This window comes from Stegostoma tigrinum, chromosome 21, assembly GCF_030684315.1.
Source record: "Stegostoma tigrinum isolate sSteTig4 chromosome 21, sSteTig4.hap1, whole genome shotgun sequence".
Taxonomy (NCBI): domain Eukaryota; kingdom Metazoa; phylum Chordata; class Chondrichthyes; order Orectolobiformes; family Stegostomatidae; genus Stegostoma; species Stegostoma tigrinum.
The window spans coordinates 18,705,863-18,733,211 of NC_081374.1; the positions used below are offsets into that span (position 1 = coordinate 18,705,863).

Here is a 27,349-nt window from a genome sequence, read left to right on the forward strand (position 1 = left end):
GGAGGTTTTCTTTTTAAAAAGAAGACCACTTACCAATCTGCAAAGTATGGAATTCACAATCAACAAATGTTAGCTCATATTTAGTGATGATGGGAACTGCAGATGCTGGAGAATCCAAGATAATGAAATGTGAGGCTGGATGAACACCGCAGGCCCAGCAGCATCTCAGGAGCACAAAAACTGACGTTTCGGGCCTAGACACTTCATCAGAGCCCGAAACGTCAGCTTTTGTGCTCCTGAGATGCTGCTGGGCCTGCTGTGTTCATCCAGCCTCACATTTCATTATCTTAGCTCATATTTAGGCTCTTTGGCTGAAGTCAATGCATGCATTTAGCTGACAATTGTGGAAGACAACTTTGCATTACAAAGCTACTTCACAACTATTTGAATAGTGCAAACTTAATATGATTTGTGCACACTTATGAACAGAAATGATCACAAATATAATTCCCTACTACAATGTAAATATAACCCAGATAAAATAATGATACCAAATTGGTCATCTTACAATTACATACCACTGAAAAGCACAGGCTTTTCTTACTTGCTCAAACTCTGTCTGGATAGTCCACTACAATTCTGAATCATTAATAATAAACACATTCTGTTCCAGTGTAGTTGCAGCTGAGGGTTTTGAACGTCATGTAGTTACTAACACCGGATAAGGTCAAACTAATTTTGTTTTAATTGATCAATACAAAGCTGTGCTACTAAATTAATTAAATAAATCTTGTTAAAATGTAAAAGATTGAATTTTAATCAGATTAAAACAATAAAAAGTGACTATTAAAATCTCAATAATTTGAAGTACCTTCATGGAAAAATGTTTTAATTTATTCCAAATTTTCTTTTTGAAAAATTCTAAAAACCACTATCACCCCCTTCCCCCACTAAAATATGACTTTGCATTAAGTTTATAAAGACATGGTGCCTCAAAATTATTGCTGATGTTCTACATCTTCAATATCAGACTGCCCCTCTGAGGTTGTGATCTGTACTACAGTCTTGTGCACATTTAAGCGAGGAGCGGAAACACTAATAATTCAGTTCTTCTCCGATGATCATCTTTTTCATCTACCTAAACTGTTTTGGTTCCACATATGAAAAATTCTCATAACGAGAAAGGGCTCCAGCTATTGTGACTATATCCACTGTAACAGTGAGGAGTATAATATTGTGAAACTTTATTAAGGTGAACATAAAGTAGTCAGTAGTACAGAAATTGACTATTGCTGGAAATAAAAGTGACATCGTGTTGAAGCTTATCATGTAATCATCAGGCAAAAAATGCCAAACCACTTTTCAAAATTTTGTCAAAGCACGTGGGACAAAAGCTCCCTGTGCAATCTCCACAGCAGCATCCAAAGCCATCAGCCTTTTCTCATGTGGTAAAAATTAATGCTTCTGTTGGATCTTTCACATTCTTGTACTTTTCCTGTTGAATGCAATATAAAAAAACAAGAACCCATCCCTTATTTTCAGCAATATCAAACATGAATTGTGGCTACTTTGGTTATTGAGTCAGTGATAATGCTTCATCAATTAAAGCCATCAATACGGAAGTGAGAAGAGATTTACAGTGAGTTCTTGGAGGATGGAGCATGGAAACTTTTAACCATGTAAAATGGAGGACAGGTAACCTTATTTTTATTTAGAAAAGAAAAATGAAAAAGCAAGGCAGTGTCCTTTACTGTTTAAATTTATATGGCCCTTTATGAAGTATTTCAAGGGACATGCTTTTAGGCAATAAACATTAACTGCAAAAAAGTGAATTGGCAAGGAATTGAAACCTGACTTTTCATGTTCAGTCCACATTAACGAGTGTCCCTTCAATCTCAAAGGCAACAACGGACAGGTAATGAACGCTGGCCAGCCAGCAAAGCCTACATCCCACAAGTGACTAAAAAAAAAATCTGCTGGACAAATGAAATAGCTTTTGACCAACTCAACCCAGTTCCTTTTTGATAACTACCTGTTGCGAGAAACTGATACTAACTTGATGATTTATGGGGGGGAAAAATACTCTGAGCTGCAGCCCAATGTATGCTACTAGTTTTGATAATAAGGCACATTTTGTGACAGTATTAAGGGAACATGATTCTGTATTTTCCTATTTTGGCCTTTTTGGAGTTACAAATCATAATAGCCATATTTGGATCTTGATGCATCCACACTGCAATTCTTGGAACATGGTTTTCACATTTTACTTAGAATTTTACAGAAGGCCACTCAACCCATTGTGTCCATACTAGTTCCTGAAACAACTACTTAGCTTTCTAATGCTAATTATCAGTAACAGATACTAAGTTATGTCCTTCTCTACAAGACAAAATCGACAAAATACCTTGCAGACCTTAAGAACAACAATGGCTCAGTAATAGCTAATGGCAGTCTTCCATATGATTGCAGTAGTAGATAGGACAGTTGGGTATAAATTAGTATTTTGTTATCCAACCAATGACAATTCAGGTTGTCATTTTCTCTTGACTCAATTCCAAATTAAAACAGCTTCAGAAATAAAAATTATGTAAATTTTAAAAGATTAAGGCAGAACTGTAGCATCAAAAAGTAGTTCAGATGAAACGTCAGTGACGTAAAACATCTCCCTCCACAGATACTGTTTGACCTTGGTATTTCCAGCATTTGGTGATTTTATTTCAATATTTAAGATCACCGTAAAGTTTCACCATGATAAGTCATTTTAAAAAGTACCTAAAAACAAATTCGCAAATATTATTTGACCCACAAACATTCAAATGGAATAACACTTATTTTTCTTTCTGGTGAATACACGTCAAGTAATGACAAAAGGATTTAGTCCTGTTTCAAATAGAAAAGTTAGCTTCACATAACTGTCACTTTTTAAAGCATTTCTTTGTCCAAATTTAGGGATAACCGATGCATATAATAATCCTAAATTATCCACAATATCAACAACACAAGCTATTTTCCTCACTAAGGTAGAGACGAAAGCCAGTTGTTCATGGGATGCAGGCAGGATCTTACATTTACTAATACATCAGCTTACACGAAAAAAATTCACTCAAGTGCAAATCAGATGACAATTTTTTGTAAATTGCAGCTATTCAAGTAATTGTATGCTGAGGCACCATTGGATATTTGTGTTTGATTCATTCATTAATAATTCTGGGGCTTCTGAACAGGAACATTCACAACCCTGCTTTTTGACATGCCTTCAGTTTAGCTTTTGATAATTAGCACTTGAAACTCAATTGGCCATATACAAACTTCACACTGAAATATTCAAAGCTTATACCCTTGGAGTTTCAGCTATTTTAGCTACTTGTGGATTAATCTAATTTTTGTTGCAGTCTAAGTATTATTAGTAATAGCCTTTTCTGCTTGTACATTCATAATTGGAAATAAGTTATTATTTGTGGCTGAACGTAGCAGGCTGATGGTGTAATATCTATTGACTTTCAACAATAATCACATGATGAACATTAGTTCGCAGTTGCATTATATCATAGTCGAGAGATTAATGATTAGTCCTGTGATAGAATATCCCTTTTCATGTATGAGGGGTGCAGATTTCCGTTCAGAAGAATCTCAACTTGCTCATAGAAACTCTTTTTTTGCTAGGCGTGCAAGTAATTAGGAAACTTTTGAGAAAAATGTTAACTCAAAAGAACTAAAAGTTTGAAAAGTACCCCCGAAACACGTCGATAAAAGTCAGGGTTAAGGTAGTTTTTAAAGTATGTACCTGTGATTTCCATGAGCTGATCACAAAACGGTTGTCAAACACAAAAATATATACATTGAAACAATAGGACTGTGTTACAAAATAACATACTAGTCTTCTAAAATAAATATTTCGAAAAAAGTACAGATTTACAGCTCAGTTTTCTGCTCGTGGTGCAATAAAACATTTTCCAAATATGACATCTGCAGATATGTTCAACTCCGTGGAAGAAAAAGCAACCCAAATTTAAGACTTGAAGAAACTCATCAGTGTCCATAATATCCAGTCACCTAATACTCTATTGGATTGACTAATTTCAACAGCTATCCAATCAGAATGTTTATCTTTTCACTAAATAATTAAAAGTGTCAAATGCTATTCCTAATATGTAAACATGAAAAATCAAGAATGAGGTCCAACCTTTGCAAACAACCAACAGTTTGATCAGCTCATGGTTTAATCATCCCAGGGCTTTCTAAAAAAAAACACCCCTTAAAATTCAATTTAATTCCTAGGGATTAATTATCCCAGTACATTTTAGGAATTTGAGGTAGGTAACATTATTTTGGTTGTTATACCTCCCCAAAGTTGGTGTGCCCAGTCTCTTTGGCATGGTCCCTAGCCTCTACCTGACCCACCAGCCCCTTTTGGCAGATGACACATCGCAAGGTGAATTTATTGAGATCAGTAAATTGCCGTTTCCTTCTCGCTTCATCTGCCAATTCCAGGGCTTGGGCAAGCACAACATCATCTGCAGTAGAGAAGATGGTTTGTGGGGGTGTTTCAGGATCTTCAAACCGACGTTCTAATGGGTCATAATGGATTCCATCGTAAATCAGGAGGACACGTTTTGTGTAACCTATGTCCTCTCCAAACCTGTCTACTCGTACAGTTTGTGTGTCCACAACACAAATCTCACACTGGTAAAACTTGGATAACAGAGAGATTTCAATGGCTCCTCCCCAAGTGTCATTTTGTTGAATCCAGTTACAATAATCCCAATTAGATTTTCCTAGTACAGCTTCAGTGTAGGAATCAGGATGACTTGCTACAATCTGTGCTATCAAGCTTCGCATTTCTGGAGCACAGGATGGTTCACAAACACCTCCTTCTACCACGTAGTTGATGCTTGTGAAGAGACACGAATTATCTGCAGGGACAACATGCCGGATCAGCTGTGGGAAAGTACCTTTATCCGAACCTTTAGCATAAAATTTTGACACCGAGGCTTTAATGTTCAAAGTATCGCTTTCTTCTTCCACAATCAAAGTATCACCTGCAAAAAAGTATAGTGATATGTTTAATGCAATCTTACTTTAATTCTGTCAGCAAGTTATTAAAAGGTAACATAATAAACAGCTTAGTACTTAACAATTTTACAGAAAATTTAAAAATGTCCAAAGTGAGATCTTAAATAAATTTTTGTCACTCATTTTTGGACAAGAATTTTAAAAATGTGCATTATAAACGTTTTTCAAAACCAAACCGTATCTCTAAGCATTTTACAACTAAGAAATAGTCTTTTCAAATACAATCACTGTTGTCATGTGAAAATTGGGATATTTAGCTTTGTTCACAGAGCTCAATTTATCTTACAGTTACACATAAACTCAATATTTACAGGCATTACTTGTTTATCATGCTTCTAAAGTCACACACTGCCCAATAAATATTTCTATTATGCTTAAATACAGCATGAAAGAATAAAACCATTTCTAGTGTGCAGAAAAGCTTTTTAGGTACACTCGCTTTGATTGAAACTGTAATAAAAGAGCTACATAGTCTGAACAAAGAACCTTTATGCAAACTCACCCATACATCCTTGCAGGCTTAGACAGACATATCACTAGTTGGACACTGTATAATCACTCTGCATCAAAAACTGGCAATCCAGCCAACTGAGCTAACCCCAATCATATCCCTCTAACGAGACAGCAGCCTTACAGTCTGGTAGGCTTATAGTGACTTTATCGTACATTGTTCCTAGCTGTCTAGAAAGACACTGCATTAAGTCTTAATGCAAGCCTTGTAATGTATCAAAGGTGTTCGTCCACGTCTGTTTTATCCCTCTCACTTTTATCCAGTACAGGCTATGGCTTCACATGTAAACTTCTACAATTTATCTCACTAATCACATGCTACAAAAATAAGACCAATAACATTTTCCCCATCAACTTCACCTACAGTCTCCACAGCAACCCAAATAAATAATTACTGAGAGAGATGAATGGTATCAAACAACTTGTCTATACTTATGTACACCATGACTCTGGCTGACTAATCCCAACCAGAAAAATATGCCTTGTCTCCTACCTATTTCTTCCATGCATGCACTCGGCCTATATCCTAAACACAGTTGCCAAACAGAATGTCAGGTTTTAACACAAGTAAATATTTATATATGAATTTAAATCAGTTGTCTAACAGCAATTACCAGAGTTATTATTTGCACAAGTTTGTGCTGCTACATTTTGGAAAATTAAGAATTATTCGATATTTGTGCACAATTTTCTTTCTTATCTGCTATGGATGGACTTGAGGTCGAGTTTCTTTGGTTGTTAAATTATTTTGATTTTACTATTGCAAAAAAGTGTTTGGCCTGGTTAAGGAGCAACACACACCTTGACTGAGCTCATTTAAAAAAAATTATGAAAACTATCAATAAAGTAATGCTTAGTTATGTAGATCTTGTGGAGTTAATGCTTTCAAATTACTGGTAATGATTTCCTCCAAAGAATCAGTAAATAAATGTATTCCTCAGAATAGTACTGTTGTATACAAACCAAAGTCTTGAGGTTGATCCCTGGCCTAAGCTTAGACTATATCAGTCCTTTTGGGACTGCTACAATTGTGACTGCATGAGGTAAGACACAATGGAAAAGAGACAAGTAGGGACTCCTGTGGCACAATGGTTGTGTCCCTACCTCTGGACCAGGAGGCCAAGGTTCAAATCCCACCTACTCCACAGGCATGCGAAAACATCTCTGATCAGGTTGATTAGAAAATAAAAAACAGACAAGTCATCCTTGATTTCCACTACAGAATTTGTCACTGAAAATGCATGTCTATCAATATGATGAAGCACATTTATTATGCCCTTCAGTTTTCACCTCCTGAATTCACAGACAATGATGATGTATCACTTGGGAAAGAATCAGCTGCTACCAGCAACCACAAAATCACATGACAGCTTGTTTCAGTGTCATTAGAAGAGGGATGTGGGGGTATGAGTTGAAAGTGGGGGAAGACGGGCTAGAATTTGCCACTCCACATACTTCTAGAATTTGTGATTATATATAATTAAGCATGGAATTTTTATTGAGGATAATCATCAACAGCAATAATACACAGGCAATAAAAAATTAAAATCACTACTTACTTAGTGGACAACTGACTGAAATTTATCCTTTCATTGTGAAATATCATGCAACAGTAAGAAACAGATACAAAAACATCCAAAATTCTGGAAAATACAATTTTATGTTACGTTTTGGATCAGTAACTAGTAAACAAAGCCTTTCTGGAGATTGCAGCTTGTGTTCTGTACCTGTAAAGAAAAAAAAATTGCACTATGATAGAAAATTTCTCAGAAGAACATAAAACTACTTGAGGTTGTTTGTTACTCACTAGCATTCAGTGCAATTGTAGATATTCATGTATTAAAAGCTTTGCTTTTTTTCCGGTGGCATCAAATGGAAAAATCTGGATTTCCCAAACTGTTGGATTATTAAGTAGAAAATAACTGCAAAGAATTGTAAGGATGACTTTCAACATCAAAATGCAAGGCCAATATGATGATATCATATGACCTTGGTACTTTTTATATTTAGGATAATTTTTCAGATCATTCTTTGTCTTGTATTTTCCAGGCAGTGGAAGCTGCAATTCTAACTTATGGACAGCAAACTTGACCAGTTGAACCATGATTTACAACTGTGATATTAATTTTTTTCCAGTGATTACTTTGAATGGAATATTGTGTAGTCTTATTTTTCTGTAGGATGGTATGACCAAAATAGACAAAAATACAATCTTTGATATGAAAGAGCAAGCCAGCTCCAGAGCAGAAAACAAGACTGACTAGCTCATGGGTTTTGAGTCAATTTGTACACAAAACAGGATAATATAAAATAGCAATCTGCATGTACAGGAAACATTTGTATGTTAAGTTTTTAAAATTACACCCCTGTATGGGATCATGGTCATAAGTTGGATGCTCATAAATCGGACATCCCTTGTAATGATCAATTTCTGCTTACATAAGCTTTGCGCAGACAATGCAGCTTCACAAAAATTGCCATATCAACACTAAGTTATTCAATTATACTTTCCTTACCAAATAAACATTTAGAATAATGACTGCATATATCTCATTTCCAGATTAGTGAACCTTCATGTTGGATTTGTAGCAGCTTACACATGGGTTAGGTTTTGTTAAGGAGTAGTCTGAAGCTGTTGGTCTGTTCAATCTACACACATTTAATACAGTTTACTGCAATGTAATCACAATACAGCAAAAGTGATAAGAAAAAGTTAAGAAAGAAAATTGTGCATACTGTTTTCAAACAGGACATGTCAATTTTATCTGAATTTGAGAGCTGAATTAGGATAATTCTTACTCACTAGTTAATACTTCATGAAATATCTCCCTGATCCTTAAAAATCTAGTGCAAATCCAGTTTATCAATATTTAAGCAGTCAAACTTGGTCTCTCAGTAGTTGAATGTCCTAAACAAGAGACCCAAACGTGAAAGCAGACAAAGGAATTTAGAATCTCATTTCATAAACATTACAAGCACTGTCACATTTTGAACTAAACGTAACCAGTTTCAGAATTACGTCTAAAAGTCTTACTTATAGGTTCAAGTAGTATAGTATCTTCTGAATTTTTCAAAAAACTGCCATCTTGATTGACATCACAACTATAGCAGGTATAAAAAATTCAGGTTAATTACTTTAAGCAATATTGGTTTTTCAATCTTCCTCCGTATACTTTGCCTTCAATAGACTTACCAGATTTGATAGGACAATCTTTGAGAGGCAGTTCTCCATTACGAAGATCTAGACTGGATGGAGGAAATCCCACCATAATTTTTTGCAGTGCACCTGGAATTCCAGTTAGTTCTTCCACTTTATCTTTTAACTCTTGGACATTAGATACTGAAGTCAGCCCTTGCATTAAATGAGTTCCATTCTTTGCTTTACATCGTAAACGTAGCATGATACTCTAGAATGGGCAAGGTGAATAGATGACAGTGTGCAATGAGATATTCATCTTGTATCATCCTTCACCTAGATGTTCCAGAAGATCTGATGTATCGTTTCATCACATGCACATTTATACCATAAAAATTAGGTACTAGAGAATTTTCTTGCAGTTATTAAAATATATCACTTAAATGACCACAGTAGTTCTCAAAAGGAAATAACCCACTCAACAGAATTTCTGATATTGTTGTAAACAATCAACCTTTCCTTCTCTTGTTTAAATAAACAAAAGCTCAAATGACGTACAACATTTATGTTCAACGTACAAGTGAAAAGTTCGTCTGCATTTAACAATTATTTTTGACAGCCTACTGTAAAGTTCAGAGATAACGAGTTTTGAGAAGATTTGTAGCTCAGGTTGAGGTTTGGGATGTAAGTTTGCTCACTGAGCTGGAAGGTTCATTTTGAGACATTTCGTCAAAATTCTAGGTGACATCATCAGTGAGCCTCTGGTGAAGCGCTGGTGTTATGTCCCGCTTTCTATTTATGTGTTTAGGTTTCCTTGGGTTGGTGATGCCATTTCCTGTGTTGGTGTCATTTCCTGTTCTTTTTCTCAGAGGGTGGTAGATGGGCTCCAAATCAACGTGCTTGTTGATGGAGTTCCGGTTGGAATGCTATGCTCCTAGGAATTCTCGTGCGTATCTCTGTTTGGCTTGTCCTAGGATAGATGTGTTGTCCTTCCTCATCTGTATGTAAGGATACTAGTGATAGTGGATCATGTCTTTTTGTGGCTAGTTGATGTTCGTGTATCCAGGTGGCTAGCTTTCTGCCTGTTTGTCCAATGTAGTGTTTGTCTCAGTTCCTGCAGGAACTGTGATAAACACTACATTGGACAAACAGGCAGAAAGCTAGCCATCAGGACACACGAACATCAACTAGCCACAAAGAGACATGATCCACTATCACTAGTATCCTTACATACAGGTGAGGAAGGACACCACTTTGATTGGGACAACACATCTATCCTAGGACAAGCCAAACAGAGATACGCACGAGAATTCCTAGGAGCATAGCATTCCAACCGGAACTCCATCAACAAGCACGTTGATTTGGAGCCCATCTACCACCCTCTGAGAAAAAGAACAGGAAATGACACCAACACAGGAAATGGCATCACCAACCCAAGGAAACCTAAACACATAAATAGAAAGCGGGACATAACACCAGCGCTTCACCGGAGGCTCACTGATGATGTTACCTAGAATTGTGACGAAATGTCTGCAAATGAACCTTCCAGCTCAGCGAGCAAACTTACATTCAGAGATAATGACAAGCAGTGTTCAAATATTACTAGTTCCAGAAGTTTACTTTATCTTGGTTTTAGCCTTGGCTTCTCCTATCTGCCACCTGCACAATACCCCTTGGTCAGGTTATCTAAAAGCAAGCTGTTAATTTTCACAGGTACACTGACAACTCCCAAATTCTATCTCACCTTCACTTCTACAACAAATTATTCATACCTCTTAAATAATACTGGTTATAAATAAGCAAAAATTTCCTTCAATTATATATTTGGAAGACTGATGTCACTGAAGCGAGGACTGAAAACAACCTCTGTTCTTTAGCTAGTGACTCCCAGTGCCTCCTAAACAATTGCAAAATTAATCAGACTATGACAATCTTGATATCATATTTAATGGATGAGCTTCTGGCTAGAGACCTATACCACCACTAAGACAGCCTAGGGGAACACAGAAAATAGGAAGAGTAGGCCATCAAGCCATTCTGCCATTCAATATGATCATAGTTGATCCTATATCTCAACACCATATTTCTGCTCTCTCCCCATACCTCCCGTTTCTAGAAATCTATTTCTTTCTTAAAAACATTCAGTGTCTTCACCTTCATACCTTCTGTGGAAGAAATTTCTCACTGCAGTTCAAAATGAACTACTGCGTATCATGACAACATGATGCCTTCTTCTGGCTATCATCCCTCTTCCCAAGCGAACAAAATCTGTTCATGAGAAACCTACCATTTCACGATTCAGGCTGGTGAACGCTTTGCTGAACTCCTTCTATCATGAGTATGTCTTTTCTTAGATAAGGAGGCCAAAGCTGCACACACGGGATGATCACACCAATGCACTGTACATCTCCAGTAAAGACTCTTTTACAATGAAGACCAACATACAATTTGCCTACCTTCTTGATGCACCTGCATGCTAGCTTTCAATGATCCAGGTCCCGTTGTACATTAATCTTTCCCAATCTTTCACAATTTAAAATAATACACTGCCACTGTTTTCCTATTGAAGTGGACAACTTTCCATTTATTCACATTATGTTGCATCTGCCATGTATTTGTCTACTCGCTCAACTTCTCTAAATCAACCTAACGCCTTCTATTTCCTCCTTACCACTCCCATCTAGTTTTGTGTCATCAACTTTGAAACATTACACAATTCCTTCATTTGGTGTCGATATATAACATGAACAACAGGGATCTAAATAGTGATCCACAGTCCAAAGGAGCATAGGATTGGTGGATTGACCATGCTAATTGCCTGCAGTAATCATCTTGTGTAGGTTAGGTGAATTAGCCATGCTTTGGTTGGGGAGGTGTTAGGTGGAGAAAGAGCATCCCACCTAGACTCAGACTTATGTGGACTTGTTGGGCCGAACAGCCTGTTTTGTTTCTGCAGGGATTCTACTCTAAAACTTCAGTAGCTTTGTCGAACAAAATTTTCCTTTTGTTAATCTATGTTGACTCTGAATAATACCATTTATACATTTTAAGTGTCCTGTTATTACATCCTTTATAATATGCCAACATTTTTCTTTAACTGATGTTATACTAACACCAATGCGTAACTCCCAGTTTTCTCCTTTCATCCTTTTTTTAAACAGTGGGGTCACAATGACAATGGAACAGAAGTGTTATTTCTGACATTTAAAACATCAGACTGCATAGCTTATAAACTATAGAAAAGGTCTGTCACAGAAAGAGAAAATTTGGCACATAGTGTCTGCACTGACTGATTAAATTAGCTGCCCATTCTAATCCCACTTTCCAGCTCCTGGTCCATAGCCTTGGCAATTAATTCTTTGCAGGTACACATCCAAGTTGCTTTTAAAAGAGTTGAATGCTTCCATCTCAAGTACTAAACCAGTTTTCGATGCTTGTACCAATCACTTTAAAACTGTATCCTTGGCAACTGATCTCTGTGGGGAAATTGGTCTTCCCTGTCCACTGTTAGCTACGGCCCTTCATTATTTGTACACCTTAACTAAGTTATCCCTCACACTCCTTGGTTCTAAGGGAAAACAACTCCAAACTATCCTATCTTTCCACACAGCTGCAGTTTTCAATCCCTGGCAACATTCATTCCAAAGTCACCCTGCGATTTCTCAAGAACAATTATATTCATTCTTTAACATTGTGACAAGAAGTGATCAAAGAACTCAAACCTATGGCCTAACTGGTGTCTTAAGTATTTCCAACATTATATTCTGTTTTTGTATTCAATAACTCATTCAAAAAAGAAGACATCTCATACCTTACCAGGTCTCTCAATTCCTCTACTTCTCTCAGCACCCTCCTGCTTACTGTGTATTCCCTTCCTTTATTTGCCCTCCCCCAACACATAACCTCACACTTCTCCACAATGAATTCCAGTTGCCAGTTTTCTGCCAACTCAAATTTGGTCGATATGGACCAGTTTGGGCCAAAGAGTAAGTGTCCATGCTGTATGACTTTACGATGATGACTTTAAACGAACCATCACAAGGCTCAACGGAGTAGCCCTCTGGAAATAAAACCTTGCTATTCCCAGGCTAGCCACAAACATTGGAAAATTTTAAAAGTATGCAAAATTCACCAACGTACCTACCTTTCTGAAATAGGGAGAGAGATAAAACAGACCAAGTTTCAGTACTTAACAAGAACTACTATTCATTACACAAAAATGGATTCTAGCTAAGGGTAAACAGCTAGGAACTGATGGCCTGTAATCTACTTGTTACAACTTGAACCCAGTTATAAATTCCCCCTTACAATTACACAAACAAACAGAAAAAAAAAGATAGATGCTTGCGGGGGTAAAATTGGGAAAGCAGCTCAGTAGTGCTTATTCATAGATCTGCGGAGATAGTCTTTATGCTGATTCGTATACTGTTATTTGATCTTCCTTCTCTGGACACTTTCAATAGTTTGCATGAGATATAAGGTGGCTGGTTCACATTTAGAGAAGGTCTCTGACATTTTAATTCAAAAATCACAGCATTCAACTGAAGGAAATACAAATACAGGTAGTTCTGTTATAATGCTTGTTTCATTAAAGCAAATTGGCTGTAACGGGATTGATAAATAAGAGGCACTGTTTGGATAATACTAACTTTCTGCTGTACAGCTACAGCAATTTTCTACAGTGTGAGGTTACACAAGAATGCAACTATCACATTATAGGAGTTCTTTTCAGGTGTTTTTTTAAACAAGCTTAAAGTGGGATTTACTGTAGTGAACAGAGAGCGAGGGCACCTAAACTAATCGAGGTCTGTTGCCTTCTCTATCCTGTTCACAGCCCCGAGCTGTTCAGATATCTCAGTGCTATTCACGTAGCTGCTGGCAGGCAAAATACCTTTCTCATCAATTACTGGTCACTTGGCCACAGACCTGTCAGCGACTTGTGTTCAAGTGAGTCTCAACTTGTATATACCCCTTGACTCCAACTCATTGGCAAACTACACTTCAACAACAGCTTGAATACGAAGCTGTGTAAACAGCACGTATGAATGCCAGGTCACTAGCTTTCAAAGCTACAGTACTCCTTCAGTAATGTTTCCGTTCTTTAAAACAATTATTCTTCTGCTTCAGCCTACGATTTAAAAAAAACCCAGAAAAATAAGGTTGTTGGCTTGTTCACTGAGCAGGGTTGTTTGTCGCCACGCTAGGTAATGTCATCAGTGAGGCCTCCGATGAAGCAATGTTGCTCGACTCCATTTGGAATTTACAATGCCTGGTCTGTTATGGTGAGTAGTGTCATTTCCGATTTGTATATGGTGTCCAATTCTATGTACTTGTTGACTGCATCACTGGTTAAGATCCACACCTCTAGGAATTCCCATGCGTATCTATCTTTGGCTTGGGCAATAGTTACTTTGTGCCAGTGAAACTGATGGGCTTCATTGTCCAAGTGTACTGATATTAAGGAAAGTTTGTCATGTCGTTTTGCTGCTAGCATGAACGTCGACTAGCAAATAAATTTATTTTAAAATTCTTTTAATACCATTTTTGATATTATGCAGCTGTCAGTAACCAGAAGAGTTATAGGCTGATGGTTCATAATTAGGCTACCTTTAGCTAGAATCCATTTCACTATCAACCATAATGGCCACTGATGTTTCTTGCAAATTTCCTAATCCATTTCCCAATCAAGGGGGCAAATCTAAGGTAGTCATAACTAGCTTCTACAAGCCCTCATCTAATTATTGCATTATTTTTCTAACTTTCCTTATATTGACCATGTTATCCTCATCCTCTGAAGATGAATAAAATATAAATAACATCAATGCCCGTTTTGCAGGGCCTGCATGAAACCTATCCACCCTTTCTCTGTGACTTGAAACCAGACCTTCTAGACCAGAGAGGAGGTCAGGATCATTTTGCCACAGCAGCTCTCTAGACGTTTTTAAATTAACCCGATTTAGACATGTAATGACATACCTCTGCATACCTCTACATACAGGCTAAGGAACTGTAAAGATTTAAAGAAAAAACCTGATCTATCAAGCAAGTTTCATTCTGTCCAGTATTTTCAGCTGGGATAATAAAAGTGTTGAACAAAAATGCAATTTAGTGGCATTTCCTATTTAATCAACAAAAGGTGTAATAACAATCTTCATAATCGCCACAGGAAATTAGAATAGGGTGGGAAAGAGGAAAAACACACGTTAAAAATTAAGAGAAACCTATCCTGAAGGAGACATGCAGGAGAAATTTAAAAACAAAATTTCTCCTTAGTTTTCCCTCATTATTGTTGCAACCTCACAGGATTCAGTCACGATCCTAAAGGGGGCAAAGTCTGCTCAATTAATGAGGGTTAATTAATGAATTTTCACATATTTCATGATACAAGAATAAATACTGCAACAGCTATAAAATTACAATTCTACAAGAAATTCTCCACAGTACAATACCAAGTTACATGCTAAAACCAAACAACTTGTATAGTAAATCAAAACTCCATACAGGCCTGGGTTAGAATTGTCTTAATGCAAGGCTTTAAGTACCCTCTGCACTTTTCCCTGAAAAAAAACTGAATAAATTCACTTTCAAACTAGAAAACATAAACAGCTGTAGCACTCTTCCAAGTCAAAAGTTTGGGTATTTAAGTCTTATCGACAAACCGAAACAAAATCTCAGATTCTCTAGCATCTGCAGTTCCTACTATCTCCAAATCAAAATCTAATCGTTTTAAGTATGGAGGAACCAATTTTTTTGTTGCGTGTGCGACCTTCATGCTCCACATTAAGCTGTGGCCCTGTTACCTGCTCAGGAGGACATACGAAGAATTTATGTCACTGTTTTCAAATGCAGGGAAGTTATCTCTAGTATTATAGCCAGCACTTAATCCTCAACATCACTAATACATATTCTGATCGTACTGCTGCCTGTGGGACTTTATTGTGCACAAACTAGTTGCCACATTTCCTATCCCATCTAGGGTGACTCTATACATGAACATAGTAGAATTTCGAACAGAAAGAAAAAAAATATGTTCAACACACTTAAAATAGTATTTTCAATAAGTAAATAATTTACAATCAAGCACAAATTTCAGATAAACTTCACAGAACTACATAATTTTAAATCTCACTTCTGATACATATTCAGGTTGCACCTGAACCTTGCAAGGAGTCAATTATTCAATCACCTCAGTTTAGTTTATTTCAATCATGATTGGTAGGTGTTATGCATCAGCCACGTTTATGATGCAGTTTGGAAACTGCCCTCATTCTCAAGACCCACTTCTCTAGGATTGTCACAAAGGTTAATGATTTAACCAAAGCACAAAAGTCCCCGATTTACATGTCTGGTGGAATCAGGCTAACAGAAAACACTGACCTGCACTTCAAAAGCATGACTCTTTATTTGAAATAAGCAAATTCATCCTAAGTGAACAGCAAAGAACTATCAAAGATATTGCTATACTAGTTAAGAATGTAAAACCTCAAGACAAACACAAAAATGATTTTTATGGTGGAGGGAAAAAACCTGGAAAACACGTTCATCAACAACAAGTCCAGAGGTTTCCTTGAGATGTTCCTTTTGCTTGCCAAGACGGCACGGTGGGCGGCACAGTGGCTCAGTGGTTAGCACTGCAGCCTCACAGTGCCAGCGACCCGGGTTCGATTCCAGCCTCAAGCAACTGTTTGTGTGGAGTTTGCACATTCTCCCAGTGTCTGCGTGGGTTTCCTCCCACAGTTCAAAGATGCGCAGGCTAGGTGGATCGGCCATGCTAAATTGCCCGTAGCGTTCAGGGATGTGTGGGTTATAGGGGGGTGGGTCTGGGTCTAGGTCTGGGCGGTATGCTTGAAGGGGCGGTGTGGTCTTGTTGGACCAAAGGGCCTGTCTCCACACTGTAGGGAATCTAATCTTAAAAAAAAGGACTCTGCTTTTTGGCCTCCTTTTTCCCTGTCAGGAAGTGCAGGGCAATGGTGGACTAAGTACAAAGCAAGTTTTAAGTAACAACTGGCTTTCTTCAGTCAACTTAGATTGCTGAGAGCGTGAGACCACCTGCCTGTCCAGCACTCACATAGCAACCCAACTAAAGGTTCACTTCCACAAGTTGTTCAGTTGCCCAGGAACAAATCCGTCAGTTATCATCAGATTGATGACCTTTAGTATCTGTAACTGATCACAATTCCACAAAACAGGTAGCTTTTGGTAGCCACACTGCACTTTGCACACAGATCCAAGTGCCATGCCATCTACACCTTCCCTCATTGCTTGAGCAAAGTAGCAGTGTACAAAAGACAATGAGCTTCAGGAACATGTTTTTAAAAACTGCACCAATTTCTTTTACAATCTTTCAGTTTTAAAGAAGTGCCTTTTTTCTATTTTACTTCACTACCAAATATACAGAAAATAAAACGGCTCTTTACATGGTTTGATTTGTAACTGCTACGATGGTTGGCTGTTTACTCCCAGCATTTCTGCTACACTTATTATTCATAAGTTTTTAAAACTACTGCATTAAAAGCTAGAATAAAAAAGATAGCCTAGTGGTGACATGTAACCACTGTCAATTGTCATAAAAATCCATCTATTTTAAAGAAGGAAATTTGCCATCTTTACCTGGTTAGCCGAGATGTGACTCCAGACGTACAGTAATATGGCTGACTCTAACTGTCCTCTGGGCAATTAAGGGTGCACAATAAATGTTGCCCTATTCAGCAATGCCCACAGCCCATGAACAAATACCTAAAAGAAGTTATTGTTTGAGGTGTATTGTAAAGCATATGCTAATCTTTCCATGTAAACCATATTCTCCTTTAATTATATTTTTCCTCAACATATCTTTCAGAATTCCAGTTAAGATGTAGATTATTTATTACATACAGTCATGGATAAAGTCAGAGTTTTACTGCATCAAAACAGGCTCTTTGTCCCAAGTCAGTCATCAAGCACCTATCGACTCCCATTTCAGTTTTGAAACCGGTATCCTTAAATATTATGACATTTCAAGTCTTCGACTTAATATTTAAATATGTGAGTTGGTGCCTCTACTAACCTTTCATGCAGCTAGTTTTCAGATATCTTTATCCTCTGGATGAAAAACAAAATTCTCAAATCTCCTCTCAATCTCTAGCCCATAACCTAAAATCTATGCACCGTAGCTACTGACTAATATCCCAAAGAGAAATGTTTCTCCCTGGCGCCTAAAGCTTGCCAAATGATTATCTTGCCATGACCCTACTGCTTCTTCACAAATAAATCCCTAAATACTCCACAGCTAATATATTCCTCAATTCTTCATTCACTCAAGTTATCATTGGCAATATACCACCCTCATCACATCATCATGTCTGACTTAGGACCAAATTACATACCGCATCAGCCCTTCAACACTTTACTTTGGAGCTCAGGAACATCTACAATGCATAATTCTGCCAAGTCGCTTTGTGTGCAGGAACACAGATGAATCTTATCTACACAAATGCATTCTATGGTTCTTTGCTTGATTTCTTGGTGCTCCCTCACTTTTTGCTTACTTGGAGGCTGACATCCTATGCATGCTTCACATTGTTTTTGTAACACTAACTTGTGGAGTCCTAGGGAGGGAGAATGGGAGGCCAGAAATAAACAGGGAGGGGAGGTGGCTGGGGCTTGGGCAGGAGTGATTGGTCTGTGGTAAGGGTGCAGCACATAGGTGAGTAGGATGATGGACTGATCAGGTCAGGTCAGGGAGGTGAAGAGGAGGGGGAGGCCTGGACATGGAATGACACTGAGGGTGGAGGGATTTTGAAGCTGAAGTCAATGGATTTTGAAGCTGAAGTTATTGGGCTGTAACTTCCCTCTTCCCCAAGACCCCACATCCTGCCCTCTATCATTTCCGAGTTCCCCTCCAGTCCTGAAGAAGGGTTTCAGCCCAAAACATTGACTTTCCGACTCCACTGAAGCTGTCGGACCTGCTGTTTTTTTTCTAGCCGCACATCAATAGACTCTGACTTCCAGCATCTGCAGTCCTTGTTGTCTCCAACTTGTGGAGTACCAGTGATCAGAGCTATGATCACTAACGTATATTAATGATTTGGATGAGGAAAGTTATTGCATTTTCGCCAAGTTTGCAAATTACATAAAAATAGGTAGAAAGTCAATGGTGGGGTGATACAGAATCTACAGAGGTCAGTCAGACTAAGTGAGTGGATAAAAACTTGGGAGACCGAATAAATTGTGTAAAAAAATGTGAGTATATGCATTTTGATAGGAAGAATAGAGGAGCTGAATATTATTTAAATAGAGAAGGACCACAGAAAGCTAGACCATGTGAGGGGAGGTGACAGCCTAGTGGTGTTATTGCTGGACTGTTAATCCAGAGACCCAGATAATGTTCTGGGGACCCAGGTTCAAAACCTGCCACAGATTTTCAAATTTGATTTCATTAAATAAAATCTGGAATTAAAAGTCTAATGATGGCCATGAATTCATCATCAATTGTTGGAAAAACCCAGCTGGTTTACTAATGTCCTTTAGGGAACAAAACTGCTGTTCTTACCTGGTCTGGTTTACGTGTGACTCCAGACCCACAACATGTGATTAACTCTCAACTGCTCTCTGGGCAATAAATGCTGCCTAGTCAGCGATACCTTCATCCCGTGAATGAATAAAGAAAAAAAAAATTTGGGAGTCCTCATGCATAAATCACAAAATGGCTAGCCTACAATTTCAGCAAACAACAGGGAAGATAAATGGTTTGCAAAATAAAAGTTAGCCTTTATTTCAAAGGGAACTGAGTATAAAAGTAAGAAAGTCTTGTAACTGCACTCGGCAGTAGTCAGATCACACCTGGAGTACTTTGGATAGTTTTGGACCCCTTATCCTAGCATTGTAGGCAGTCTACAGAAGATACAGTAGGCTGATGCTATGTATGGAGGGACCACCTTATGAGAAAAAGTTACATAGGTCGAGCCTGTACGAATTTGAGATTAGAAGGTGAGAGGTGACCTTATTGAAACATACAAAGTTTTTAGGGGACTTGACAAGTTAGATGCAGAGAGTTGGTTTCCCTTGTGGGAGAGCCTATTTAAGACAAAGATAAGGAGGGATTTCATCATGCATATGCAAAAGAATCTGTGGAATGCTTTACCTCCCAATGAGAGAGAGGCTGGGATGTGAAATATATTCAAGGCTGAGATAAACAAATTTCTAAAAAAAAATCAGTGAGGGAAACATGTTATGGAGAAAAGGGCAGGGAAAGTAGAGTTGAGGGCAATCAGATCAGTCATAATTTCACTGAGTGGCAGAACAGACCCAACAGATTATATGGTCTACTTCTGCTCGTGTGTTTTATGGTGTTTTTCCCAAATCTAAGCTCCTTATAATTTTGAGCGCCTCAACTGCATGCCCTCTCAGCCTTCTGTTTGAAGAAAAGCAACCCCAACCTATCTAGTCTTTCTTCATAGATGAAACACTTCAGCCAGGAACATGCTGGTGAAGAGGTAGTAGGAACTGCAGATGCTGAAGAATCTGAGATAACAAGGTGTGGAGCTGGATAAACACACCAGGCCAAGCAACATCAGAGGAGCAGGAAAACTGATGTTTCGGGCCTAGGCTCTTCTTCAGAAAATCAGAATATTTTTCTGAAGGAGATCTTGGCCCGAAATGTCAGCTTTCCTGCTCCTCTGATGCTGTTTGGCCTGCCGTGTTCATCCAGCTCTACACCTTGTTATCTAACATGCTGGTGAATGTCCTCTACGTCTTCCTCTGCAATCATTTTTCCAATAGTGTAGCAACCAGAAATGTACACAGTACTCCAGCTAAGGCCTAACTTATACTTTATATTGTTCCATCAGAATCTCCTTGCTTTTGCATTCAACACATTGACAAAGAAAAGCAAGTAGCCTGTAAGCATTCATAATCTTGTCTCCCATACTGCCACTTTTAAAGACTAATGAACTTGAACGCCATGGTCCCTCTGATGCCCTGCACTCACAAGGATTCTACCATTTACTGTGCACTCCTTTGCCTTGTTAATCGTCCCAAAATGTATCAACTCATTTTTCAGGATTATATCCCAAGTGCCATTGTCTTGCCCATCCAACCAGTACGCCTGTATCATTCTGTAGTCTAACATGTTCTTCCTTCCTAGTGACCCCATTACTAATTTTTATGTCATCTGCAAATTTACTGATGAACCTTCTGCAATCATGTATAGATCCATGAAACATATCACAAACAGCAAGGGAACCAGCACCGAATCTTGCAGTTCCCCATTGGACACAGATTTCCAGTGACCAAAACATTCTTTAACCATGCCTCTTTGCCTTCTCCCACCAAGCTAATTATGCATCCAATTTGCAAAATTGCCTGCATCCCACAGGTTTTTTAGCTTCTACTCCAGTCTCTGATATAATACTCTGACAAAAGGCTTATGAAATCCACATAAACTATAACTACAACACTACACTCATCTTATGTACCCAGCCAACTCTTTGAAAAATTCAACAAAATTTGTTACACATGATCTCCACCTGACAAATCCATGCCGACTCTCCTGGGTTATTCCTGCCTCTCTAAGGTGAGCTTAATTGACTCAGAATTTTTCCTATAACTTTCCTAAACTACAGAAGTTTGTGTGCCAGCCCAAACCAACACAGAAGCCAATCTCTCATCCATGGACTTCATTCACACTTTCTGTTGCCACAGAAACGCTGCCAACATCAAAGACCCCTCCATCACAGTAATGCTCTCCAACAACCTATTTTGTCAGGCAGAAGATACAGAAATGTGAACACATACCAACAGATTCAAGAAGAGCTTCATCCCTATCATTATTAGACTGATAAATGGACACTTGTAACTTCAAATAATGTTGCTGCTGTTAATGTTGACCTTGCTTCATGCACCTCCCATGCAATGTCACCTCACTCTAAACACCCTATGACCTGGATGTCCTTGCTTGCTATGATCTGCCTGTACTGCTCACAAACTTTTTCACTGCACTTAGGTACATGTGCTGCAATAAATCAAATCAACTGGCGTTTGACTCAATGACCTGTAGTGTCTCAGTTTATTCCAACTACTTTATGAAATGACACCTCATTCATCATCCTCCAGACCTCTGCCATCTTTCCTGAGATCAGAAAGAATTTGAAAATAAATAACAAACTCCTGATCTCTTACTTTCTTGGTTCCCAGAGCAGTGTGCAATACATCCTACCAGGGTATGCGGATCTATCCACTTTTATGTCCACTAATACCTCCTTCTCTCGATAGAAGTCTGTTAAAGTGTAGCTCACCTCGCTGATTTAACACAGCTACACCATTTAAATCCTTTGCTGCTCTCTTTCAACAGAACTGTTTCTGGGCCAGCAGAAGTGCTCCATTACCGACGCATCTCAGGAAACTCTGTAGTCTCCTGAGTATAAACTGCGCTGTGACAGGAATAAACGAGTGGGGGCCTACTGAATCACCCTCACCACCCATCGACACAATGTTCTTTATTAATCGCAGTTTCTCTTAATAGAAACGGCGATCAAGCCCAGCTGCCCAACACGGTCCCGTACCCACCTTCTATTTTCAAGAGCTGAAAGCGTAACACAGGTTTTAGACAGACGTCTAACTACCCACATAAAAGGGCAGGAAACCGAGATTGCGCCCAAAAACAGCACGGGTTCACTCCTCAGACAAGGCGGCGCGTCATACTACGCATGCGCGTGACATCACAAACCCCCCGCCCACCGGTACGTCACGTGAGCACCTGTGTTTTTCACTGCCGAACCGTAGAGAGACACACACAATGAATGGTTTCGACCTGACCCCTGGCGAATGGTTTCGTTCCGCCTCGAAAACCGTCATATGTGTGTTTTGCGGCTGACGTCACGCCGGCGCCGGTTGGCATTCGCTGCATGTGAACTGGTTGCGGACGATATGTCCCTGTCTGTGAGAAAGGGTGAGTGAGAAAGATCGGGAAGGGGAAATCAAGACCAGAACTGTCGCCCAAAATTCACTGTATTTCCCCTCTCTCCAAAAATAAACATCGGATGCGTGTTGAGAGGGTGTGGTACCGGGCTGTCAGATTTCGTGCAGTTGCCGTTGAATCTCCCTGACGGAAGGTGGCCGGTGCAAGGTTACATTGAGCGTAGCCTGGTTTGCAGATTCAGTAGTGTGTAGCATTGCACTGTTAGAACGCAGTCTTATTAATGTTGATTTAAAGAAGCGATTAGTAAGGGAGTCAAGGGTTACGGGGAGAAAGGGGCTGAAAGTCAGATCAGTTGGCGGAACAAACTCAATGGGCCGAATGGTCTAATTCTGCTCCTATGTCTTATGGGTAGCCAGATGCGGCAGGAGTTCAGGTTTTCAATGGAACAATCTACGCACGAGAGAGAGAGGGGGAAAAAAAAGACCATGACCCTCTAAACTCCAGAGCAAAATACTGTGGGTGCTAGAAATATGAAGTCAAAATAGAAACAAGTCTGTTAGCATCTGTGGACGAAGCATGATAGAGGCGTCGTTTTAGGTCGATGACCTTCTATCACCCTTTATCAGATTTTGAATGGAAAGACATGTGGAGAGGGCTGTGGAGGATAAGTGGGAGAATAGGTCCAACCAAATTATTCTTGTTGAGAGTTGGCACAGAGTCTGACTCTGTCGTTCAAATGTTATTCTCCTGTGTTGTAATTATGATTCTATGAAGACTTTTCTGCTCGTGGCTGACGACTTACCGTTGAGACGGAATACACGATAGCGTATCAGCGTCAAGGCTTCTCGGAGCTTTTAGTTCGAACAAGTTCACTTAGTCTTCTAAACTCTGCAGCATATAAGTCCTTCTGTAATTATTCTCATAGCAACCTCTCCTTCCAAGATTCAATACAGTGAATTTTAGTTGTTCTAAGGTGTGATTTGATTAAAATAGTTATGTCAGGCTGTTGATTGACTCGTCAGTCTGTTGGTATCACTCACTCAGTTTTGTTGTAAGCCCTTAAGTGTTAGCAGGACTTCGTAGGATTGACTGGGCAAAGTGTGCCTTTCACGTTTCTGGTCCCTGGTTATCTGTCTTTTATTTTTCTTGAGTAGCAGTCTGATAAAATCAAATTAAAACGAAATGAAAACTGGAAATGTTCAGCAGGCCAGGAAGCATCCGTGGAAAGAAACAGAATGAGTTTTCACATTGATGACATTTCACCAGGACAGGAAGCTCATTGACCTGAACTGCTGACTCTGTTGTCACGTATGATGCCAAATGTACTGAGAATTTCAAATTTGATTTCCAATTTCCTGTATTTGGATTATTTTGCTTTTGTGATATAACCAAATGACTTGCTAAGAGATCATTTATTAGTGAACCATATTGCTGTATGAATAGAGTCATCTTTAGGCCAGACTGGGTAAGAATGGCGAACTAGATGGGTTTTACTGTCATATAGTAGTTTTGCAGTCACTGTTAAATCTTGTTTAAATTTGGCTTCTAGTTTTTGACCTCCAAAGTTTCCAGTATGTTTCACTCCAACTCAGCTCCCTTCCCCATTTGTGTTCAGTTGCACCTCAGCAACCAGGATTTGAAGCAGGAATTTTCTGTTGTATCTCCTTTATGGTTAGATGGCAGAATGCAATTTTTCCACCAAGGTATTGGGAAAGTTTAATTCTCAGTGAAATGGGAGAGCTAAGATCAGAAAAAAACCTCAAAATAACATACACAATTTGTGTGATCACCAAGCACATTTAACTTTCCCAGAAAAGGAACTAAGCTTACTGAACTGTTCTTACAGTCCTATGGCACACAGTAAAGGGATTACTAAAAGTGTAGATTTTTGGGCTTCGTTTTTACTATAGAACATACTCCTATAAGCTGCAAGCATTTGAAACTGAAAGACTGAATACGTATCACAGTTCTTTGACTGTCAAAAACATTACTTCTGTAAAAGTTGATCCTGAACATTTTGTCTAAATATGCCTTAAAAATAGTTACTGTTTTAAATTCAATTTAAATTTGAATGTGTATCTACGGAGCATAAATTATGCTACCAGACTACTAGTCCATTGGCATTAGCATTATGCCTTATAATAAAAACTGAAGTAAAATCATGGGCATTTTTTATATATGGCATGCAAGTTTTATGTAACCAATAAATGTTTTTTTAAAAATGCATTTAAAATCCAACTGACTTTTGACAATAATAAATGACATAAATATTTTACATTTTACTTCAACAAATGATTGCATAGTCCAAAATATGCCCTGTGTCTGCTCAGAGCAAGCCTGCCTTCTCGACTGTAGATGTTACATCTGCAGGATTTCAGTCCATTAGGACCTTTCCAGAATCTAGGGCATTCTGGATTATTACAGCCAACTCATCCACCATCTCCTATCACGATAAAACCACCTCTTTAAAATGCTAGATAACAAAGTGTGAAGCTGGATGAACACAGCAGGCCAAGCAACATCTCAGGAGCACAAAAGCCGACGTTTCGGGCCTAGACCCTTCATCAGAGACCCTCTCTGATGAAGGGTCTAGGCCCGAAACGTCGGCTTTTGTGCTCCTGAGATGTTGCTTGGCCTGCTGTGTTCATCCAGCTTCACACTTTGTTGTCTTGGATTCTCCAGCATCTGCAGTTCTCGTTATCTCTGTAAAATGCTGTTGGCATTTAGTTTGTTAGCTTTCTTAATACTTAAATTCATCACTCCCTTTTGCCTCTTGATTTTCTAGTGTTGGATACTTTTTATGTCATCTGTTGTGAAGACAAATGCAAAATGCTCACTTAACATCTTTGCCATTTCCTTATTTTCCAGTGTTTATTCTGCTTCTCACCCACCATTAGTTACACTTCCTTAAAATACTTGTCAAAACCCTCTCTGATGAAGGGTCTAGGCCCGAAACGTCAGCTTTTGTGCTCCTGAGATGCTGCTTGGCCTGCTGTGTTCATCCAGCCTCACATTTTATTATCTTGGAATTCTCCAGCATCTGCAGTTCCCATTATCTCTGTCAAAACTTTTACTGTTTTTTTTAATATTTCTTGTTAATTTTGTCTCGCTCTAATTTCTCCCATTTTTTAAACATCATTCGCTAGTTTCTGGAATGTTCCCAATTTTTAGGCCACCATTAACCTTTGCAGCATTGTGCATATTTTCTTTCAATTTGACATCACCATTAACTGCCTTGTTTAGAAGGATGATTCTTCTTTGTCCTTCTACTTTCTATGTTGTCATTTATATTTTCTGGCAGCCATGAAAGATTTCTTTAAATGCCCATGACTGCTTTTCTCCATCTTACCTTTTAACCTATTCTCCCAGTTCCACTTCAGCCAACTTTGTCTTCATGCCCAGCTATATTTCAAAGTTTCAAACCTATCTCTGAACTGAATGTGAAATACTATGATATTTGGATCACTCTTACCTGGAAGGGACTTTATCATGACTCTATTAATTAATCAAGTATCTTTATATATCTTATAATTACAGAATATTTTGCTGTCAGAAAATGTACTGGATGCATTTGAGGTAGCCATTTTCCAGGCTCCCTTGCCATTGATTATTTGATGTATACGAAGATTTCAGTCTTCAACAGTTATCGCAATATCTTTCTTCCAAGCTCCCAGTATTTCTTGACTTTTACTCTTCTACTGTGTAGCTACTGTCAGGGGTCCTACAAATGACTATCAGTGATGTTTTTCTTTTTACTATTATCTTTATCCAAATTGATTCTTCAAAGCAAGATCATTTATCACTGTAATTGAAAGGGCATTGTATAATTAAAGCATGTCTTTGCTTTTGTTTTTACATGTTCTTCTTTTCTCTGAAATTTGTCAGATATTAATTGCAGTTACTTCCCACTCAATATTGGTGCTGTGCTTGTCTACCTTGTCCACAATTTTAAAATTCTCATTCTGATTTTCACATGTTTTCATGACCTTGCTTTCCATTGTCTGCAAACTCCTCCATCCCTGCAACCTTCTGAAATTTTAAGAATTTTGAAGATAGTGTTGGAAGTGGAGTTAATTTGATGAAGTTTAGTCTTAGTTGATATTTCAGTTAGTCAATAATAGTTGTGGCAGTGTTTCAAAGAAACAGATGAGATAATTCTTAATTAGATGAGACAAGGGGCAAGAAAGCTCTGAGGTATCATGGTAATCTGCTGAAATAGAAAATGATTCTTAAGGGACTGTTAAATTAGAGCAAATTTTTTTTCATCACAGTGGCAAAAGCAGTGAAACTGCTGAACAGCGTGTGTTTGCACTGAACAGCACAGAAAATGCATGAGTTTTCGGAGACTATCCCAGATTTGCAAGCGTTTGCTTCAGGCTCTGGAACCGTATATGTTATAGAATCCCTACTGTGTGGAAGCAGACTAGTCAGCCCATCGATTCTACGCTGACCCTCTGAAGAACATCACATCCTCCAACCCAACCCCTGTAACCCTGCATTTCCCATGGCTAATCCACATAACGTATACATCCCTGGAAACTAAGCAATTTAGTATGAGCGGTCCACTTAATCTGCACATGGTTGGACTGATGGTGTGTTACGGAGAGAAGTTCAAACCCTCCTGGTAAGTAAACTGAAACATAAACACCCAATCTGTAATGGAGGGAGCAGTAGTTCACTCCTAATAATTAAACCTGCAACACTGAGAGAAGCTCACGTTGCAAATTATAATCTGTTAAAAAGGGTAGTTAAATGAAAGAAAATCCCTAATATTCACTAATATAAGTAACAAC

At 38.5% G+C, this 27,349-nt stretch overlaps 2 protein-coding genes across 7 annotated transcripts in view; one reads left to right on the forward strand and one right to left on the reverse strand.

Moving 5' to 3' along the window:
• Window positions 1–269: 269 nt before the first annotated feature.
• Window positions 270–22,321, reverse strand: yod1 (YOD1 deubiquitinase). Its single transcript, XM_048553585.2, has 3 exons — window positions 22,205–22,321; window positions 8,717–8,930; window positions 270–4,979 (listed from the first exon to the last, which is right to left on the reverse strand). The coding sequence occupies exons 2-3, from the start codon at window positions 8,922–8,924 to the stop codon at window positions 4,276–4,278; spliced, it is 912 nt and encodes a 303-aa protein (XP_048409542.1). The 5' UTR covers window positions 8,925–8,930; window positions 22,205–22,321; the 3' UTR covers window positions 270–4,275.
• An 89-nt stretch (window positions 22,322–22,410) lies between these two features.
• The window catches only part of LOC125462674 (6-phosphofructo-2-kinase/fructose-2,6-bisphosphatase 2-like), a 77,957-nt gene continuing 73,018 nt past the window's right edge, over window positions 22,411–27,349 (forward strand). For 3 of the 6 annotated variants that reach the window (XM_059653382.1, XM_059653381.1, XM_059653383.1), the window contains exon 1: window positions 22,411–22,586. In XM_059653382.1, coding sequence (XP_059509365.1) covers window positions 22,463–22,586 — 124 coding nt within the window. In that variant the 5' untranslated portion in view covers window positions 22,411–22,462. Of the gene's footprint in view, window positions 22,587–26,827; window positions 27,181–27,349 lie in introns of all 6 variants that reach the window. The other 3 variants (XM_059653385.1, XM_059653384.1, XM_059653387.1) reach the window with 3 other exon arrangements.

What these genes read in the sequence shown, in the direction of transcription:
- yod1 (XM_048553585.2), bottom strand. Translation starts at nt 8,924, where the DNA reads ATGCTACGTTTACGATGTAAAGCAAAGAATGGAACTCATTTAATGCAA. An exon ending in AGATTGTCCTATCAAATCTG is followed by an intron (nt 4,980 to 8,716) that starts GTAAGTCTATTG and finishes ACTTTTTTGCAG; the next exon opens with GTGATACTTTGATTGTGGAA.